Source organism: Sciurus carolinensis, chromosome 11 (genome assembly GCF_902686445.1).
Source record: "Sciurus carolinensis chromosome 11, mSciCar1.2, whole genome shotgun sequence".
NCBI classification, from domain to species: Eukaryota; Metazoa; Chordata; class Mammalia; order Rodentia; family Sciuridae; genus Sciurus; species Sciurus carolinensis.
In genome coordinates, this window is record NC_062223.1 from 75203751 (window position 1) to 75225711 (window position 21961).

Genomic DNA, 21961 nt, shown 5'->3' on the forward strand with positions numbered 1-21961 from the left:
GAGAGGTCTAACATGGGAATAACACCTCTCCATTTACAACCTGTAGCACACAGATTGTCTAATGTAATTCTTAAAATAACAGTGAGGAGACTTATCTAGTCTGCTGACAAAGGGAGCTTCCTCATTCATTCGGCTTCAATAGCATCCTGTGAACTCTGCTGACATCACTGATTATATGTCTCTTTACTTCCATTTTTTTATCCACATTAGACTGTGAGCTCCCACGGTCTCTGATTATTGAAAGATCTAGCACAAGGCCTGACTTAGAACAGATATTTACTAAATGTGGAAATAATTTCTCACAGACAAACAAGTGTCCATGGAATTTTGAAATTCAACTAAGGGTCAGACCAAGACTGGATTGCAGGTCTCTTAATCACATCCACTGTCCAGTTCAATGCATCACATAGAGTCTGGAACCTGAGACTCAATCATGTCCCTGTCTTTGGGGAAGTCAGCAAGGGGAAGGCAAGGTCAAGAGAGTGGTCAGAAACATAGGCTGCAGAGACCTAGCTAAAGAGGGCCTGTATGGAGGGAGATTCTCACCTGTCGTTTCGGTTGATGGCTGCCACCATGAGTGCTGTCCAGCCAAGTTTGTGCCTTGCGTTGACATCTGCACCTTCTGACAATAGCCTGAAAAGAGGCAGAGGAAAAATTTCAGTGCATGATTTATCATGGACAAAAGTGGAAATAATACAGAAAAAAATCATAGAGTCAACACGTAGGGAGGTGGGATGAATCTGGTAATAGAGACCTTTTAAGAACTAAATCCCTAATCCCAGCATCTGTGACTCAGTCACTCATTCTTCCACTCACTTGAAGCTTTTCCTACATCTTTCCCTCCTTCTGTCCATGTGTTTGCCCCCTTCTGAGCTTTCCCTAGTTAACAGCTTGATACTCCCAATTCCCTGGTCCAGAAGGCTCTCTCCCTGCCTCTGCCTGTTCAAATACCACTCTCATGCCATGCAACACAAACCTGGCCTGTGGAGTATCTCCTGAGAAGCTTTCTTTGACTCACCTGGACCACAGCGCTGTCTCTCTCCCTTAATTTCACATTGCTTAATGTAGAATGCCTAACCGTGTGTCTTATCTAGGTGGTTCCAGTTTACAAATGGATCACATTTCTCAAGTTTATCCATATTGTGGCTGTTTGGAAACTGCAAATCTTTCAACCCGAAGAAAGATGGGAAGAACATTAAAAATGCTAGATCAGGTTCTTAGGAGAGCCCACAGGGACTTTATTTTAACCTACGTACCAGTGCCTGGCATATAGTGGGAGCTCATTAATTGTTGAGTAAATTAACAAAACCAGAGTTTTAAAGTGTACCATTAAAAGTCTGAATTCTGGGTCCCAGAAACAGGATGCCCTATGATGTGGGGTAGACAAGGGGAATATATAGAACCATCACTTACTCAGCACCTAGTAGGAGCAGGAACTGCCCTAGGCACTTCATACTCATGAGTTCCTTACTTTCCATGTAAGCTTAAGGAGGGGAGAATAATATCTTTTCATGGATAAAAAAAAACAGACTTAGTGAGGGGAAATGACCTGCTTAAGGTCGCCCATCTAGTGTAGGGGCAGGTCAGTGACTAGAACCCAGGTTGGTAATGACTTTATAGGTGGACTCCTTCTCCCCTCACCACTCCTCCTCCAGAGACATGTTGGCTCCATGTAACAAGAATGGCAAAGCCTAAACTGCTTTTAGCAAACCAATGGCATGTGCTTGCTCCTATGCTAGATTCTGGATGCAAGTGAGGTGGAAACATGGGGTCCACTCTAGGGAAGCATACAAGGTAGTGGAGGGAGGACTCAGGATAGCAGGAAATCAAAGACTAGTGCCAGGAGAGGAAGAGACTGAAAGCTGAGAATATGATTCACCCACTAGGCAGTATATCCTTATGAGGAATGAGTAGGAAGAGGGTTAAGAAGAGGGTTACACTGCAGTGGGTCTAGCAGAATGGGCACTGGGCGGAGTCCAAAGGCTTTGGTCTCAGTCCTAGCACCATTCTTGTACCACAACCTATAGTAAAATGCTCCTCCTGGACCAAGCCAAATAAAATGTCTGTGCTGCTGAAGCAAGCAAGCAACCAAGGCTTGAAAGGATGGTAAGAAACACTGTGTACTTATTCACTCATTTGGTCCTGAGGGGCAAGTGTCTTTTACTCCACTGATGCAGTGACTGTGACAGGTGACTTGATAGCCCAAGAGGGAGACAGCCCACCAAGCACAGACTACACATCTCAAGAGTGCTATGAATGGGGTCTAGAGGTTGCAGGAGCACAACAAGGGAAGTCAACCCAGCGTTGGTGACCAGAAGACCTCTCAGTGGAGATGATGAAGGGGAGTTAGTCACACAAAACAGGATCAGGTGTTCCAGGCAAAGGTACAGCCTGTACGCCCCGAGAACAAGGCCAGGGATATATGAGGTCCTACAGGAGGTGTGGTACACCTGGAACCCAAACTGTGAGGAGAGAGTGTAGATAGGAGGTCAGGAAACCCTTGCCTCTGGTTTGAGGGATTTCTGTAGATGAAGGCCTGGAGCCTCATACCACATACTGTTAAACTTCTTTTATGAGGAAACAATTTCCTGTGGCTGTGGATGTTAACTGGGCAAGAACCCTGGGGATCAAGTTTCTGTGAGACAAAAAATCTCTTTTTTGTATAAAACCTCCTCTTCCTAGGTCAGCAGACCACCTAGTACCATGGAAGTGCATGGCTCTGAAGCTTCAGAGTCTGGATGAGCTCCAATCCTAACTATGAAGGGAGGCCTCACTTCTCTGGTCCTCAGTCCAAAAAGGTCAGAAAATCAGGACAGGCTGAAGAAAATAAGAAGTTTCTGAGGGGAAAGTCTAGAACTGTACTGGGAAGAACAGGGAGAGTGTAGGGAAGTGGGAGGAGAGGAACACTAGTCAAGGCAAAAGGAACAGGATATGATAGAGAACTAAAGACAGGATGGGACATTCAGTGACCAGCAGACAGATCCATCTGCATGACAGTTCACAGCAGAGAAGCAGACAGCTGCTGAGGTAAGCAGAGCAGAAACAGGTTCTCAAACGCCAGGCTAGGAGGTCAGGGCAGCAGGCAAAAACCTTTTTTGACCTGTGGACACTTTTGAGAATATGATCAAATCTCTCTACAAAAAGATTACATAGGAGCGCACACACATTCAAATATTATTATTTTGCATATAATGTCCAGGGGTACAAGCCACCATCAAGTCAATATTGGGGCCTAAGATAAAAATGCAGTCTAAAGCATTGAGAGATGACTGGTAAGCATGCTACTGTCCAGCATTCCTGCATCTAAGGCACATATCACAAATCTCTCCTAGCAGTCATTTCTTGTGGAACCACTGAAAGAGTCTCAGAACCTTCCTCAACACAGGTCCCAGTCGGTCACCAGTGCTCAACTGAAACTGGCAATAAAGAGGAAACCCATTTGGCATTCTTTAGCCTTTTACTAAAGATAGTAAGGCTGTCATTCAAGATTTTGGGGTAAAATCAATTATAAAATTAATGTAATAACTTAAGCAGGATGCATTTAAAAGGGAACGGGTAGCCAGGTATGGCAGCACACTCCTGTTATCCTGTTATCTCAACAACTGAGATGCTGAGGAAAGAGGATCAAAAGTTCAAGGCCAGCCTCAGCAACCTAGCTACACCTTATCTCAAAATAAAAAATATATAGGGCTGGGGATGAAGTTCAGAGGTAGAGCATCCCTGGGCTCAATCCTCAACAGTGCAAAAATAAAAATGAAAATAAAAGGGGATGAGTAGAAAATAGGGAAAAGAAAACAAGTATAATACACTGCATATTCCCTTGTTGCTGCTCTAGGGATATCCATCCACTCAGGTGGCCACCATCTCCCAGCTACCAAAAACAATGCTCAAAGTACATCCTCTTACATATACCCTTCTGGAACTGTGTATTTCCCTGGAGAATGTACTGGGAGTGAGATCCCTAGGCCATAGGTTCGGTGTGTACTTGATGTGACTAAATAGTGCCAGGGTCCTCTCCAGGACAGCTGCCTCATCTGCCCTCCCACCAGCAGGATAAGGATATTCCTGTGCTTACTTCTCCCTGCCGGTACTTGGCAGTAGCCAACTTCCTACTCAGTGCCAGTGTAATGTACAGAAGGTATTACATTATTGTTTTAATTTATGGTGATCATCAGGAATTTTGTGCGACTGATATGAATGTTTGTGTTTGAAGGCTTTCTTTTCTGTACATTGCAGGGTTTTCTTTTAAGAAAAGGGACAGCTAGCAGTGACAGCTTCTCTCAACTTGCTAGCATTTCAATGAAAGAACACAGGGTAGAGTCAGAAGGTTCTAGTTCCAGCTCTGCCACCTATCATTCTAACAGCCTTAGAAGGTGTTTCATCTTGCCAAGCTTCAGTTTCTTCATAGATCCACTGAGGATCACAATCCCTGCCAAATCCACATGAGTTTTGGGAAACGGCACTGAAAAATGCACTACAAACCTGAGTGGGGTCATTCACAGGAGGCAAAGCATGGTCTTCTTCAGTGAGACCTGGGCTTTCAAGCCCTTCCTAGGTTCCCAACTGAGCATCATTCTTTGCAACATTTTGGGTCTGAGATGAACCCTGGAGGTTCAAGGACTGGAGTCCAGATTCTGGCTCTGTCACTCACTAGCTATGAAATGGGAGATTTGTGAAGGTGGTTGTCAGGATTGAAAGACACCACGGAGATACCACAAGGTAGAACTCTGTAAGGAGTGGTGCACTGAGTAAGGACCAGAGCTAACTTTATCACTACCACGTCAACTTTTCCTCTTTCAGAGCAGGGTAGGCCCCTCCCCTGCTTCCCCTCTGCGCAGAGCAGCCCAAAAAGTTAGGATTTCACCATCTAGGTCTCCCTCATTTCACTGGTTGCTCTGCAAGTGAATGCCCAGCGGGCAGTCATTTCAAAGTCCCAGGCAGCTGGGGGCTGGCTGCCTGCTGAGCATGGCTGAAAGACCTTTGAGGCTTGAGAAAGCCACCCTTGCTCTCCCCTGTGATTTTCACCAATGGACAAAATGCGGCAAGTGAATTAATCTCTTTTAAAAAGAGCAATGCTTGTGACAGAGCATGGTGTCTCCGAAAAGGTTAGGATTCCATCATCCCTGAGATGATGAGTAGAATGCTTAATGCAGGCTGCCACTCAGGGCAGAGCAGCCTGTGCAGGGGCTGGGAGTGGGGATGGGCACAGCAGGCCTTTCTGGGCTTACTCCACACTTATGGAAGGCCCTTCCCTAATGAACTAGGTCTCCTGCTTGGTGGGTGGTGGGTGAAACTCACTGGAGATGGCTCAAGGGAGCAGAGGAAACCACAGCAGAAAGCCAGAGGTGGATCCCAGCTTTTGCTAACCTCTCAGGCAGTAGTGCAGTGAAGATCTTTGAAAGATCTCCGTTCAAATCCAGACTCTGCCATTTACTACGTGAGAAGCCATGGGACAAATGAGTGACCTAGCCAATCTGAATTGCACTCTGTTCCCTTATATAACTTACAGCTCCTGATCCCTGAGCCTGTTTCCACATTTGTTAAAAAATGGAGATGATCCCACTAGTCTTACTACATATGTCACATAGGGGTGCCATGAAGAGTGGATGAGGCAAAATGTATAAAAACACTTGGTGTGCAATAAAGCACTGTACAAATAGCAGAGCCCACACCATTACCATTTTCCAATTGGGGTTTACACCATCTTAAAGAAGAGACAAGGTAAACTAGAATAATATACGAAAGGTGTACACAAAACTTGGAACACAGTGAGGGCTCAAACTTATCTGTGGATGGAGAAATGAACTGTCTAAAATCCCTCAAGCAAGAGCAGTGGCAGAATAAGGAAGGGTTCCCTAGCCCAAGGGCTGAAGATTACACAGGAGAGGAACAAATCTCAGGAAAACCATGAAGGCTGCATCCAGCCAGCAGGGATCCAGGTGAGCCCAGCAGGCCAGAGACCAAGAGGTAAATTATCACCTCTTATCTGAAAAAGAGAGATGAATCAAACTTTCATTTTCTGCTGTGAAAGCTTCTATATTGTGTGAAGTTCAGTTGTTTTTATAACAGTGACCATACTTTTACTTTTTTAGAAAATAACTTTTAGGGGGAAAAATCCTATACTTTCTAAGAAGTCATGCCATGTTGCTGCCACAATCCTCTGTGCTAACCTGTATCAATGTAGTCATCATAATGTTCACTTATCTCACTTCCCCAGTAGCAAGCATGTCCCTTTAGAAATGAGGACCTAATCCCAGTGCCTGCCAGGGCAACTGGAACACAAGAGGGCTCAGGTGTGAATGAACCAATCAATGTCTAGCACTTGCCTACATGATCTTGCACCAATACTTCTGGGTCTGTGTTGGAAATTACTGGTCTCGTAACTACGTCTACCTTTTTCAAAGAACTTAGGCTCTCCTCTGTAGAAGGCTCTTCAGTCTCAGGGTTGAGGACACCTGTGGACACAGGTCTGAGGTCTGTTGGTCATGGATTCCAGTCATGGTTCTATAAGTAACTCGCTGTGTGGCCTAGGATAAATCTGTTTCTGTGGACCTTATTTTTTTCTGCAGTAAAACAAGAGAACTGAATGAAGTTATTTCTGAAATCTCAACAGTTCTAAAATCTTATGATTCTAAATATATGTAGAATAAAAATGAAAATTGAGAAATGGATTCCTAGTAGACATGCCACTCAACAAGACTTTCAAAGAAATGACAATCCTCAGGCTTGCTATTTGTGGGAGGGAGGGAAAGAGTCCTGGGCAGGAAGATAGGAGCAGTTTTAAGTAATTCTGGCTAACTAGGTCTTCCACTCAGGGGAGGGAGGTACCACTTGACTTTTTATTCCTCTTTTTTTTTTTTTTTTTTAAATGAGCAATCAATACAAAGCGGCCAGTGAACTTCAATCATGCATTGTTCCAACTGATTTCCGGATCTTTGGCAAGAACCGGCCCTCAGCTGCAGCTGGGGAGGGGCTGAAGCATGGGGAGCCCTGTCCCACCTGCATCAGAAGCCTGGAAGCACTGAGCCATGCAGACTCAATCATGATCACTATCTGGGCAACAGGACCCTGGCTGGAGCCTTGCAGAAGGCCCTGTTTACAGTAATAACAGCACCAGGCCCACTGTCTCAGCAGAGGCAAGGTGCCCGGGGCTAGAATCCCCAGGCAGCCTCCATCTGTGCCTTATCTCCCAGTCAGGCAAGGCTGGGGGTGGGGGAACTGCAAAGGTTGCTTCTCAGAGGACACCAGCCTGGGCCAATGGACTTCAGGCAGGGGGCCTAGTGCTCTCACTGCACAGACACAAGGTCTCTCTGGCCTGTTTCACACTGGCTACTTAAACTGAGCACCCTCTTCTGCCACCCAGCTCAGGACCCTTCCTCTAGAAGCTCTCCAGATGCTCTTATTCCCAGTGAGACTGCTGCCCAGCACTCTGTCATGCTGTGCCACATCCAGGGAAGTGGGTAAGCAGTGAAGGAAGAAAGGGACTTGTATGTACACAGCACTTATAATGAACGTAGATGCAATGTACTCACACACTTCATAACTGGTTATTTCCTATCACAGAAGTTTCTGAACTTGAAGAATGACCTGCAAATCAGTCTACTTCTTTCTTTATATGTACAAATAGGTTCAGAAAGTCTCCTCCTTGGAAAAGACTGACCCAGATAGGAAGTCTGCCTCTGTCTCTGGCAGGCTGTGTGACAGTGAGCAGGTCATCTAACTTTTCTGAACCTCATTTATCTCACCTTATCAGCTTGTAAGACCCACCAACAATGGTGCTGAGATGACCAATAGTAATAATATACATGAAACCACTTACATTTTCCAAATGTTAGCTACTAGGATTACAATTGTGCTACTTGTTCAAAGTCATGCAGTGGAGCAACTGAGTCACAACCCAATGAACACTTACTGGATTAACTGAATAAAGACCAAATAGTAGGTGACCATTCTTTGACCCATCTCTCTTCCAGAAACTTGATACTCATTAAAGAGCACAGATGATTCTTTTATAAATTTAATGAATTTTTTTCAAACTTATTGAGCTGTTATAAAAATAACATAGAAAAACCTTCATACACCCTTCACTCATCTCTTCTTTACTTCACTCATCTCTTCTTTATTTTGCTTCATTTGTTTTCCTATTTACTCCTTTTCTCCCTTTTCCAGGCTTGGCCCATGTGAGAATGAATTTCAGACATTATGTCTCTACCTCCAAATACTTTAGCATGTATTTCTTAGTACAAGAAAATTCTCTTACAGAACCACTAATGATGATCAAATTCAGAACATTTAACACTGATATGCAGTTGGTTTTCTGTATCTCAGGTTCTGTACCCATGGATTCAATCAATTACACATAGAAAATATTTGGAGAAAAAAATGCATTTGTACTGAACATATTCAGACTTTTTTGTCATTATTGTTCTCTAAAGAAATAGTATAACAACCATTTACACAGTATTTATATTGTATTAGGTATTATAAGTAATCTAGACATGATTTTGAAGTATAGGGAAGGATGTGTGTGATCTTTGAAGAATAGGGAAGGATGTGACGTAAATACTAGGCCACTTTATACAAAAGATTTGAGCCTCCATGTATTTGGGTATCCAGGGGGGATTCTGGAACCAATTCCCCATGGATACCAAAGGATGATTGCACTATTTTTATCTAATATACTGCCTATATTCAAATATCTTCAATTATACAGATATCCTGTATAGCAATTTCTCCCCTGTGATCCAGATGCAAACAAGGATCAATATTGGGATCAAACATTGCACATGTCTTCAGTTTCATCTAGAAGAGTTCCTCAACCTTTCTGAGATTTTCATAATGATTTTTTTTTTTTACAAAGGCAAATTTGTTTGTAGAATCCCCTTCAATGTGGATATCAATTTCCTATTGTTCATTCATTCATTCCACAACCTTTTCCTGAGGACTGTTTGTTATAGGGCTGAGGGTACTTTGATGGATTCTGCAGTATCCTTGCTTTGGAGGCATTCGCCACACAGTTACACTCTCAGCAAACAGATAAAATATAAATAAGGACCACAGGTCCGACCAACAGAGTCACAGGGATAACTTCCTGGAGGCAGAGCTGTTCCAGAAAGGATGGGCAGAAGCCCAGATTCCTCTAATGATCTCCTGGGATCCTCTAGGGCAAACATCTCTGCATTCCTAGTCCGATGTGCAGTGACTGGAATTGAATAAAACATGAAAACCCAACTATCCAAAGTCATAAAGGGGAGGCGGTACAGGAACACCCTCAACTGGGTACTTCTGCTCAGGACTACCTGTATGTTCCAGAGAGTCAGCAGTTACCTTGGTGAAAATGAAAGGTCTATCCAGACAACTGAGGTGTGGGCAAGGGCTATGGGCGCCACCTACTGGCCCCACAGTGGGCTCTGGGCTAGAGCAGAGGGCAGCTGGGCAGCTGGGCAGCTGGGTAGCTGGGCAGCAGGGCAGGAGGTAGCTGGGCAGCTGGCAGGTTTCCAGGAAGCTTGTCATACTACAGAAGCAAGACACAGTAATGGCTCAAACTTCTCAAACTGGGGAAGCACCTGAGCCACCACTGTAAGTTCCAGAACCCCATTAAATTCTTCAGTAAATAGACTGTGCAAAGCCAATCATAATTTCTGGTCCCTGTGGGGATAGCAAAGGTTGGACTTCACTCATTCAACAAAACTCAAGTAACAGTTTCTTGAAGCCAGCCTCTGTGCTGGGCACAAAGAGCACCTCAACAGAACAGACATGAACCTTGCCCACACAGAGATTTGAGGCTGAGCTGGGGGAGAGAAAATGGCAAATAAGTACACAAATAATGCATTAAGTGTCAAGAATGCTCTGAGAGATGTTTGCATGGGGTCAGCAAGAACAGCAGTGTTGCTTGGCTCTTAATGTCTGGCAAAGCTGTGAAATGATAGAGTTCGAGAGTTTGTTTCTTGAGTTGCCTGCTGTGCCTCAGGCACTTGACACTTATGATCTCATTTGATCCTGTGAATTAGACAAGAAGCCTACATCTCACAGAGGTTAGGTGACTTCAGATTCCATGGCTAGTAAATGGCAGCTTGGGACTGTAGCCCGTATTCTTTAAGGAAACACACTGCCTTCCAAGGCACACAGCCCATGTCTTTCCTTTCTTCGCATATTTAGCATGGGACAGTGCACCACAGTTGTCTGATGGAACTAAAGTTGACTCTAATTAATTCTGCTTCCTAGAAACTTCTCCCTTGGAAGAGATTCTTCTCTTCTAAGAAGGATGAGACTAGGCCCAACCTACCCTTCTTCTTGGCAGTCTCCATACTACCACCACAATGTTCATATTCACATGGCAAAACCATAACTTAAAGTGGACTTGCCTTTGTCTTAAAGCAAGCTTGGCAAACAAATCCGATCAAGTTCATGGAATACAAGCAGCCCAGGTCCTCTATAGGGGACACACCCTATAATGGTGACTGCACCCTCATGGCGACCCCCTCCTCATACATGGCACTGCCTAACTCACTAACAGTTTACTCAGACCTCCTTGCACTGCCGCCCTCCCCTGAAACCTGGGAGGTATGTTCTTACCCAGCAACCAGTTACGTGTAACTCCCTGGTTGGCCTGCTTATCTCCACCTCCTACTGTCAGGGATTGGTTAGTAGCAGTTCCGCCAACGTGATCAACTCGTGCTTGCCATATAGTCCTACGGAACTCTCCCCTGCATGAATCCCCCGTGCCTTGTTAATTTTTAAGCTACTTAGCTCCCACCTAGCCCCCATCCTACATAAAACCTGTGTAACCTCCTCAATAAACGAGTTCCTGCTTCGCCACGTGCACTGACAGACCTCCCGGCTGTGGTGTGGTTCCTTAGCCGCCGACACTCATCATTCTGCACGTCCCGTATTCTCCTTAGGGCGGGCCCTAAGGAGATACATCGGACCTTGTTGCTCAACAGGAAGCAACAGTCCTCAGTAGGCTTAAGAGAACCTAGCAATGTAGTGTAGGTGCCAAGAAAAGCAAATGGAAGCTCAAGCCATTTTAATAAAAGCATGAGATCTTCAGCAAGGGGATGACTGCCCTGTCCTCACCACAACAGTCATACCCCAGGGAATTCAGAGAGGGCACCAAAACTTTGAGGAAATGACCAGAATAAGGAGGCGTTTTAAAAACTAGAGTTTAGGGAACCAGGCTAATGTAGTTTGGAGCACTATTTCCTAGTATTTAAAGATCAGGAACAGGAAATCAGAGCTAAGTAGTCCTAGAGGACAGTGCTAGGACCAAACGAGGGGAGTTTCAGATGGAGCTGACATGTGATGATAGCCCACCACAAAAGTTCTACACCAGCTGCTTTCACACACCATTACTTCAGAATTCATCACAAGATAAAGCACTTTTCTGATAAGTACAAGGTGCTTTCACTTACATTATTAGTACTACCCAGAAAAACCTTTCCACAAAGCTGCTGCTTATGTGCAAATGCTCTCCATCTCCAGTCCAGACTAAAGGTTACCTTGTCAACAAAGCTCTAACTTCTTATATGTACTAAATACATTTTTCTTACCAGACTCTATGTTCCTTGAAAGGCAGAGATCATCATGACATATTTAGTCTCCTCCCCAATGCCTAGTGAGGCTTATTGCTCATGACAGGCATTAAGAACGAATAAATGCCAAAGGAGATATACAAATGATCAATAAGCATGTTAAAAAATGCTCCACATATCAGTGAAATGCAAATAAAAACCATAATGAGATACCACTTTAGACAAATTAGAATGGCCACAATAAAAAATATAGACAGAACAAGTGTTAGAGAAGATTTGGAGAAACTAGAACCCTCTCACATTAGTCTTGAGAAGGTAAAATGTTGTAGCCACTTTGGAAAAACAATTTGGCAGCTCCTCACAAAGTTAAACATGGAGTTCCTATATGACTCAGCAACTCCATACCTATGTATATACCCAAAAGTCATGAAAACACACATTCACATAAAAGCCTGTACACAAACATTCACAGCAGCATTATTCAAAATGACTAAAAATTTGGAACTTAACATTTGCAACTGACAAATGGACAAATTAAATGTGACACATCCATACATGGACTATTACTCAGTCATAAAAAGGAATGAAGTACTGACCACATGCTACAACATGGATGAATCTTGAAAATGTTATGCTAAGTGAAAGAAGTCATACACAAAGGTGATATATTGTATTATTCCATTCATGTGAAATGTACAGAATAGGCAAATCCATAGAGACAAAGTACATTCATGATTGCCAGAGTCTGGGGGATGGGGAATGACTCCTAATGACACTGGATTTTTGTGGTTTTTTCAGAGGGTGCTAAAATTTTCTGGAATTAGACCATGGTACTGGTTACACAGTCTTATATTAAAATTCACTGAATTGTAAACTCTGATGGCAAATTTTCTGGTATGTTTTATTTCAAAAGAAAAAAAGAATGAATGAATGAAAGAATGCATGCATGTTCAATCAGAATCTACTTATCTTAGGAGGCAGAGAACCCATCATACCTAGAGGTGCCAAGAGGGCTGGATGCTGATCATCAGAGAAGCTACCAGTGGATACAAATATACAGAGGAAGTAATGCTGGAGGAAAAGTGTTGAGATCCTGTCTGACCCAGGTAGGGGTATGACTGAACCATGGATCTGACCTGGGAAAGGCCCCGCTTGCTGGATCCTGAGCCCCTGGGAAGTCCAGGGGCCTTTCCCAATTGTTTGTGCTTCTCTTCCTATCCCTGATCCCTGTCCATCTGCAAAGGCTGGTCAAACACACAGACTTCCCAGGAGGTCTGGGTGCTATCCTCCCAAACAAAAGAGCATTGAGATGGAAGCCTCAGCCCAGCCTCAAAGAGGATTCTTATGCAACCTTCCTGGGCCTCCCATCCACATGAATGGAGGCTCTAGGAGACCAGTCAGTCTGCCCAGCTGCTGCCTAGAGCTGTGCTCTCCTGCTGGGCAGCTTTTAGAGAATAAACATGTTTCAATCAACCAATCAATCAACGGGTCAGATATCTGTACCTTGTGCCTTCTGAAACCCAGCCAGCCAAGTGTAACATGCTATGGTGGAAGCAGGTGCTATAGTGCCATCCACCTTGCTGTGACAGGGCTCACAGCCTAGGTGAGGAGAAACAAGCGTGAAGCAACTGGAGATAGGCAAACAGACAACTCACTAAACATGATATTGTATAGCTCAGCCTCTAAGGTCCATGGGAATTCTGATAAGAAAAGATCAACACAAAGTGAACTTAAGTGAGAAAAGTAGATACTTGTGTTTAAATCACAACTCTACCACTGAGGCCACAGGCAGGTACAGAATCTAATCTGCCTACGCATTAAATTTTCTCATTTGGAAAACAGACAAAACACAATCTGTTCCACGACACTGTGACAAGGAACAAAGATAATACACATACAGTATCTAGCAGTCAGCCTCAAATAGAGCAGACAGTTAATAAACAACAGCTACTATTATTAGCATAAGGTTTCTGAAAGAGGAAGGGCTTGAGGTGGGCAATGAAGCACCAATAGGATTTTGACAGCAGGATGGGTGGGTTGGAAGCTGCAAAAGTTCACAGTAGTCTACAATTGGGTCAGCGAGAAGCCAAGTGTGACCAGAATGAGGGTTCCTCTTGGGAGGGTGAGGTCAGGTGTGGCTGGTGAGAGATAGGGACAATTTGGAGAAAGGATGAATTGTGGAGAGACAGACAAAGGGGTCTGGATTTGACAGTTTCTCTTCAGGAACCTTATGGATTCCCAATAAGCCAGGCAGAAATGGTTCTCCCCTTAGCTAGAAAACACCTAAGAAATTCCTAAGAGGAAACTGGGACCTGGGTAGGCCTCTCTTGCCTGTCTCCAAAATGAAGTGACAGATTACTTCCTAAATGGGTAACTTGGGCAACTTTTTTTAAAATTTGGATTTCTTTTTTTTTTTTTTGCAACTTTGGTTTCATCATCTGTGAAGTGGGTTGTTATCTATAGGGATGTTGTGAGGCTTTAGTGATGAAGGTCCTACCCTAGTGCTTGACACAAAAGTCATTCAATAAACAGCAGTCACTGCTCAATAATATTAACAATGTTATTAAAGTATTTCATAACTGCTATTAAAAACTGGTTTGTTATTACATATAAATAATATATAATAATATATTCAAGAAATTGTTATTAGATATATTATAAACACTAAATAAAATTCTAAATATATGTGGTAAAAGCAGTGGTAAAACTAAGCAAGCTCAGTTCTGATTTTTTTTCCCCATCTTAATATTCACTTGCCTGTGGGCATCAGTCTGGGGAGGTGTCTCGGATGCTAACACTAAAAGCTCAAAAATGTAGTGAGTAAAAGATGAATATACAGAAAATTTACAAAACAGAAAATTCTGCCCACTATCTTAATTTTACTAATAAGAGAGAAAACGTTGTGTGATTTAAAGTACTAAATAACAACACCTACTATGTACTGAACACCTGCTATGTGCTAGCCATGGTAGTAAGTAGATTGTACACATTTTCTCATTAACTCCTCACAGCAATGGTGTGAAGTAGGTCAATCATCATCCCCACTCTACAGATGAAGAATCTAAGACTTAGAGAGATCAGGCCACTTTTCCAAGGTCATGGAGCATAGCTCCAATAGCATAACTGGGATTCAAATCTTATTTTGTCAGACTCCAAGATACTGATTTCTGCCACAAGCCACTTGGGCAGAACCACAGGGAAATACCATGTATTGCCTTAGGACTCTGCACCTAGGACCTCTGCTCAGAAGGGTGGAAGGTGAAGAAGCAGGATGTAGAAGGGCTCATAGTTGAGAAGGGAGACATTCTGAGAAGGGTTTGCTAATAGGACAGAGACAGAACAGGAACCAAAAGGCAAGCAGCTGATCTAAGCCCAGTAACGCATTAACATGACTGTTTTCGGTAGTCTTGGATCTCTATCTGCCCCAGTTTCTGGGAAAATTCTTTGGGGAAAAATCTTGCTGACAAGATCTTCATTATAGCCATGATGGACCTGAGATTTTGTAACAGCAGCTCTTGGGCCACAGCAATGGTGGTAGGGAGACAGAGCCGGGCAACAACCCCTCCGCTGGCCTCAGGCGACTGCAACTTTGTTGCCTGCACTGCCTTGAGGGGCAGGACTGTGCCCAAGAGTATGCAGGCACACACATGGAGGCAGGTATTCATGCTGGTTCCTGATGTTTTGCAGCAATGGGAAGGGTTGCTGATCATCTCGCTCTAACTCAGCTCCACTGCTGGTAGAACAAAGACAAAGCTCCTCCATGTGGCCTCATGTCCTGCTCAGTCTGCTTATGGCTCCTGGCACCTTCCTTGAGCTGCAGTCCTGTGGGTCTCTTTTAGCCCTTTGCAATTACCAAGTTTCCTCCTCCCACAAGGGTTTTTAGTAAACAAAGGTTTCTTCTGTCAGGAAAGCTCTTCCCACCCTTCTTCACCTAGGAAACTCTTCCTCATCCTTCACTTCAGGGCACAAGATCCCTCTGGGGAGAGGAAATCTTGTTCCATTTGTCACAGTTGCAACTTCACATTTGTAGGATTAATGTTTGACTAGGCTTTATGCTCCATGAAGCAAAGCCTGTACATATTTTTGGTTGACCACTGATTCATCCACCCAGGACAGTAGCACACATAATAGGTATTATTTGTTAACTAATGATTGAGTTCATTTTTATTTTTGCTCTTTCCAAGGGAGATTAGTCCTCTGTTTACAGGTTTGTTTACTTATTTAGGGGTACTGAGAATTGAAGCCAGGAGTGCTCTACCACTGAGCTACATCTCAGTCCTTTTAATTTTTATTTTAGAAAGGGTCTTGCCAAGTTGCCCAGGTTGTCCTCAAACTCGTAATCCTCCTGCCTCAGCCTCCTGAGTAGCTGGGATTACAGGAGTGTGCCACTCTCTCTGGATCTTTACAGGTTTATTATGACTGTGATAACTACTGAAGTTTATTTAATGCTTTCCCATTCACAAAACATTTTCAACAGTATTCAATAAGTCATTGCTAACTATTTACACACACAGTGCTGGACAACATAGCAACAGTACTGAGAGACCAGAAACAAACCAGTCAATTCAACAGAAGGTGTTAAGCATTCTCACAGAGGAAGTACAAGGAGCTATGGGAACCCACAGGAATTTGGATGTGACAGTGATGACCCAAAGCATGAATGATTTTTTTCTTTCTTTCCTTTTTCTTCTCTTTCTCTCTCTCTCTCTCTCTCTCTCTCTCTCTCTCTCTCTCTCTCTCTCTCCTTCTCCCTCTCTCTCTCTCTCTCTCTCTCTCTCTGGATTTAACCCAGGTTGCTAAGGCTGGCCTTGAACTTGCGCTCCTCCTGCCTCAGCCTCTAGAGTGAGATTACAGGCATACACCATGGCACCTGGAGGCATGAGTAATTTTCAGTACAAAGTTGTTCACCTGCCTTGAACTCTCAAGAGATCCTGGGAGGATGGTCATCAAAGATAGTTTACAGTGGAGGCCTCTGAGGAAGTTAAAAATTTAGCCCAAGGTCACACAGCCCAGAAGTAGTGGGGCCAACACTGGAGGTTCAAGCCCAGGGCTAGGCTCCCCTTTACTGACATCCTGTTACTGCCAAGCCCATCACAATAGGCTCTGGCTGCTCTCTGTTCCTAGGCTCTACCAAATGATAACTGTGGGCTGCTGGGTCTAGGGGCAGATGACATTCAAAAAACCTGCATGGGGACTGGGGGTACAGCTCAATAGTAGAGCACTTGCCTGGCAAGCACAAGGCCATGGGTTTGATCCCTAGCACCACCATCCCCAAACATAAAAAACCTGTGTGAGTTACACCCAACCTTTAAAAAAACCTGTGTAATAATCTTAAGAAGTTCTAACTATAAGCATCAAATTACAAGAAATGACGCCCTGAAGCCTTGACCTCTGGTCTAGTCTAGGACAAAGGTTTTAATCCACTGTAAGTCACAAGACATTTACATATTTACTGATTAAGAGAGCTGGATGTTTTGATTGCTCTGATGCCATCATTAATATCTTCCCATCCAGCCAAAATGATACAACAATCGATAAACAGACAGCCTCTCAGAGGCCCAGAGACAGCCAAATGCATTTACCAGCCAGGGCTTTTGTTAATTAGATAAAATCCCTGGATCAATGTGTAGAACATTTACCTATGCTGTAGCTAAACACATTCTGGACACCTCAATCCTGCACATGGACAGCAAGTGCCTCAAGCTGGAGCATCTGGGGACAAGAACCAACCCAAGCCATGGATGCAGAGCTAGAATAAATGTGTTTACCCCTCAACACAGCCTCTTTCTTTTCTCCTAAGTGTAAACCCAATCAGATGCCCCCACCACAAGCCATCTAGTAAACCAGTTTATGCTGTTATGAAGTCATTTATTTTCAAAAAACATCAAACCAGAAACCAAAATAGGATATCAAAACAATCTCTTAACTGATAATTCAGATTTTGAAAGGCAGCATGGTAAATATCAAGGGAAGAGTCAAAAGACCCATAATTCAACTGCCTAGGTGACATCTCCACTTGAATATTTCACCAGCATGTTAAATTCCACCTGTTTAAAATTGAACTCATAATCCTTCCCCTCACCCTAACCCAGTATTCCTCCAGGCTCCTCATCTCAGTGAATGGCAACAGCACCTACACAGATGATCAAGCCAGAAGACTGAAATTCATTACCATTTTCTCCTCCCTAATTAACCATGTCCAATCCTATTCATTCATCCAAACACTGTGTATCAGGCACTGTACCAGGGATGGACACTAAGCTAACCATCACCAAGTTTTGTACAGATAACTTCCTCCATTTTTGCTACTGACATCTTAGTCCAACTCACATGGTCTGTATGGACCACTCCAGTTGCTTTTCTACCAGTCTTCTAGCATCCACCATGGCTTTATACCAATCTGGTCTCCCCCAAGCAACCAGAATGATCTTTTAAAATTATAATTTCAATTTACATCATGTATATCTACCTGTTAGTCTGTCTCTCTTGCACATGCACACACTGGCTTAAAATTCCTCAGAGGTAGCCCACTTAGGACAAAAATAAAATCTGTTAACATGATCTAGAGACCCTGTGTGGTATGGTCCTTGCTTAACTCTCCAACTTAATTTCACATCACCTTTCCCCCTTGCTCTTTGCAGCCCAACAATATTGGCCTCCTCTCAATTCAATTTCTCCACATCTTTTCTTGATTCAGGGCCTTGCACCTGCTCTTCCCTCAAACTAAACTTCCTTCCACTTTCTTTTTCTTCATTCTTCAGAGTTAACTTCAAACTCATTTACTCAAAAGCTTCCCTTACTGATACACCCATGCCTCCAAGTCTCCCATATTCAAGGTTAGATTCCTCTGTATCTTATACTTTACTTTAAAAAGAAAGTTTTAAGAAGAAAAAAAAAAAAAAAAAAACTGAGAAATAATTTACATGCCATAAATTCCACCCATTTAGAAATGTGCAACTGGATTGTTTTTAGTATATTTAGAATTGTTCAACCACATTACAATCTCACTCCAGAACATTTTCATCACACCAAAAAGAAACCCTGGACCCACTGGCAGTAATTCTTCAGCCCTTTTTTCTGATCTCCCACCCCCTTAGCAATCACTTTGTTTCCATGAATTTTTCTGATCATTGCATATAAACAAGATCATAAAATACATGGTTGCTATGGTCGGACTGTTTGATCCCCCATCCTCCCAATTCAGTTTACAACCTACTCTCCAATGTGATCATATTGAAAGTGGGGCTTTTTAGAGGTTAAATAGGTCCTGGATGGGATCAGTGACCTTATAAAAGAGACCTCAGAGAGCTCCCTCATACCTTCTGCCATGTGACAACACAGTACAATGGCCATCTGTCAAGCAAGAAGTGGGCACTAGATAAAATATCTACCAGAGCTTTCCAATTTCCAACTGTAAGAAATACATTTCTATTGTTTATAAGCCACCCAATCTATGACATTCTGTTAGTAATCCAAACAGACTTCAAGACATTTTGTGACTGGCTGGATTCTTTCTCTTAGCATAATGCTTTCAAGTTTCATCCATATTGCAGTATGTCAGTACTTTCTTCCTTGGAATTGACAAATGACATTTGCTGAGGCTGGTCTTGAACTTGCAATCCTCCTGTCTCAGACTCCTGAGTAGCTGGGGTTTCAGGCATGTGTCATCATGCCCAACAATTTGTTCTTTTCTTTTTCTTTCTTTTTTTTTTTTTTTTTTTTTTTTTTTGGTGCTGGGGATTGAACCCAGGCCTTCTGCATGTGAGGCAAGCACTCTACCAACTGAGTTATATCCCCAGTCCTCTTTTCATATTCTTGATGTTAGCCTCTAAAGCACAAAAATTTTAAATTTTGATGCAGTTCAATTTGATACCATATCTAAGTCAGACTTGTCTAATCCAAAGGTGACATAGATTTACTCCTATGTTTTCTTTTAAGAGTTTTATTGCATTAGCATTTACATTTAGCTCCATGAATAGCTTTGAGTTCATTTCTACATATGGTGTTAGGGACCAGCTGTAGTCTTGCACATGGTTATTCAGTTGTTCCTGTACCATTTATTGAAAAGATAAACTGTATTTCACTTTTGAAACACATACTTATAGTCATCTGGCTCCCAATTGGACTGTAAGTACCAAGAGGACAGGAACTATACTGGTCTTGTTTACTACTGTGTCTTCAGTACTCAGCCAATGCCTAGCTCTTAAGAAGCACTCATTAACATTGATGGCTCACAAAACTCAACTCAAAATGGATCAAGGATCTAGGAATTAGACCACAGACCCTGCACCTAATAGAAGAAAAAGTAGGGCCAAATCTTCGTCATATCAGCTTAGGACCAGACTTCCTTAACATGACTCCCAAAGCACAAGAAATTAAAGCAGAAATCAATAATTGGGATAGATTTAAACTAAAAAGCTTTTTCTAAGGAAATAATCAACAATGTGAAGAGAGAGATTACAGAGTGGGAGAAAATCTTCGCCACAATACCTTCAGATAGAACACTAATCTCCAGAATCTATAAAGAACTTTACACCAAGAATACAAATAACCCAATCAATAAATGGGCTAAGGAAATGAGCAGACACTTCAGAGAAGAAGATCTAAGAACAAGCAACAGATATATGAAAACACGTTCAACATCTCTAGTAATAAGAGAAATACAAATCAAAACTACCCTAAGATTTCATCTCACCCCAATTAGAATGTCTATTATCAAGAATACAAGCGGGCTGGGGATATAGCTCAGTTGGTAGAGTGCTTGCCTTGCAAGCATAAGGTCCTGGGTTCAATCCCCAGCACTGCAAAAAAAGAAAAAGAAAAAAAGAATACAAGCAACAATAAGTGTTGGCGAGGATGTGGGGAAAAAAGTACTCTCATACATTGCTGGTGGGGCTGCAAATTGGTGCAGCCACTCTGGAAAGCAGTATGGAGATTCCTCAGAAAACTTGGAATGAAACCACCATTTGACCCAGCTATCCCATTCCTTGGCCTATACCCAAAGGACTTAAAATCAGCATACTACAGTGACCCAGCCACATCAATGTTTATAGCAGCTCAATTCGCGATAGCAAAATTATGGAACAAACCTAGGTGCCCTTCAACAGATGAATGGATAAAAAAAACCTGTGGTATATATACACAATGGAATATTGTTCAGCCATAAAGAAGAATAAAATTATGGCTTTTGCAGGTAAATGGATGCAGTTGGAGAATATCACGCTAAGTGAGATACGCCAATCCCAATTAACCAAAGGCTGAATGATTTCTCTGATAAGTGGATGATGATACATTACGGGGCGTGGGAGGGAGGCAAGAATGGAGGATGGATGGATTGTATAGAGGAAAGTGAGGGGTGGGGGAAAGGAAAAATAACAGAATGAGACAAACATCATTACCTATGTACGTGTATGATTAAGCTACTTTGTGTACAACCAGAGAAACAATAGTTGTACCCCATTTGTGTACAATGAATCAAAATTAAAAAAAAAACATTGATTGCTTAAATTAATAACTACTGGTAATAGTATCTCTACAATTCACAGGTTCTAGCTACTGTCATCTCCACATGACTTAGGCTCATACAAGTTAGGCACTTTGTGCTTTGCTTTGTTGGTTGGTAATTTTTATTCATGTCCTCTTTTAAGTTTCTCTAAGGTAGAACTGGTTCTCCTTCTTCACTGCTGTTACCCCCACTCTCCCCCAAATTCACCTCTAGGGTAGGTACAGAGAACATGCTGGACATGTGGGCAACTAGTGCCAATCAATGCTTTCATGACTAGATCCCTACCTATCTCCAGTTCCTCCAGCCTCAGACCGTGATCTTGAGACAGCAAACAATGCACAATTTCCTCTCCCCACACACCTCTTGGCTGTTCCTTGCCCTGGTGCTACTACTGGTGCTGTCCCTTTTGCTTGAAATGCCTTCCCCCTCTTTGCTGAACCCCGTTGAGACTTCGATCGTGTGCCATTTGCTCTAGGAAGCTTTTCTGAACCCCGCCCCCACCCCCACACCGGCTGATCAGGACATGGCTGCACTGCTGCAGCCCCTGCACTCTCCCGTCTCTAGCACAGATCACACTTTTGCCAAAGTCTACCCCAGGTTCTGTCACCAAGGTCAGAAATCATGCCTGCTTGGGTGTCCCCTGTATCAAGGAGAGGACCCAACAATTTTTTGTCAAATGAACAAATGGACCCTGGAGAGAAAGGGCAGTGGGGGTAGAGGTCCAAGACTGATACCACCAGGTCTCCTTCATCAGAGGCCGGGCTGATTAACAACTGAGTTAGGCACTTAGCAGAGGCCCAGCTTCTCGACCGCCAGTAGAAGAAATTAGGCAGGGGTGTTGTCTTTCACTGGTTTGATCAGAAGGAAATGTGATCTCCACTGGAGAAGAGGAGGCCTCACTTTTCCCATCTTGACAGTCCTCACA

At 43.1% G+C, this 21961-nt stretch overlaps 1 protein-coding gene across 2 annotated transcripts in view; it reads right to left on the reverse strand.

The window, feature by feature from the left end:
* Positions 1-21961, reverse strand: part of Clpb (caseinolytic mitochondrial matrix peptidase chaperone subunit B) — a 142191-nt gene that overhangs the window by 113144 nt on the left and 7086 nt on the right. For both annotated transcript variants that reach the window (XM_047516746.1, XM_047516747.1), the window contains exon 3: positions 547-633. In XM_047516746.1, the coding sequence (XP_047372702.1) occupies positions 547-633 (87 nt within the window). The remainder of the gene's footprint in view (positions 1-546; positions 634-21961) is intronic.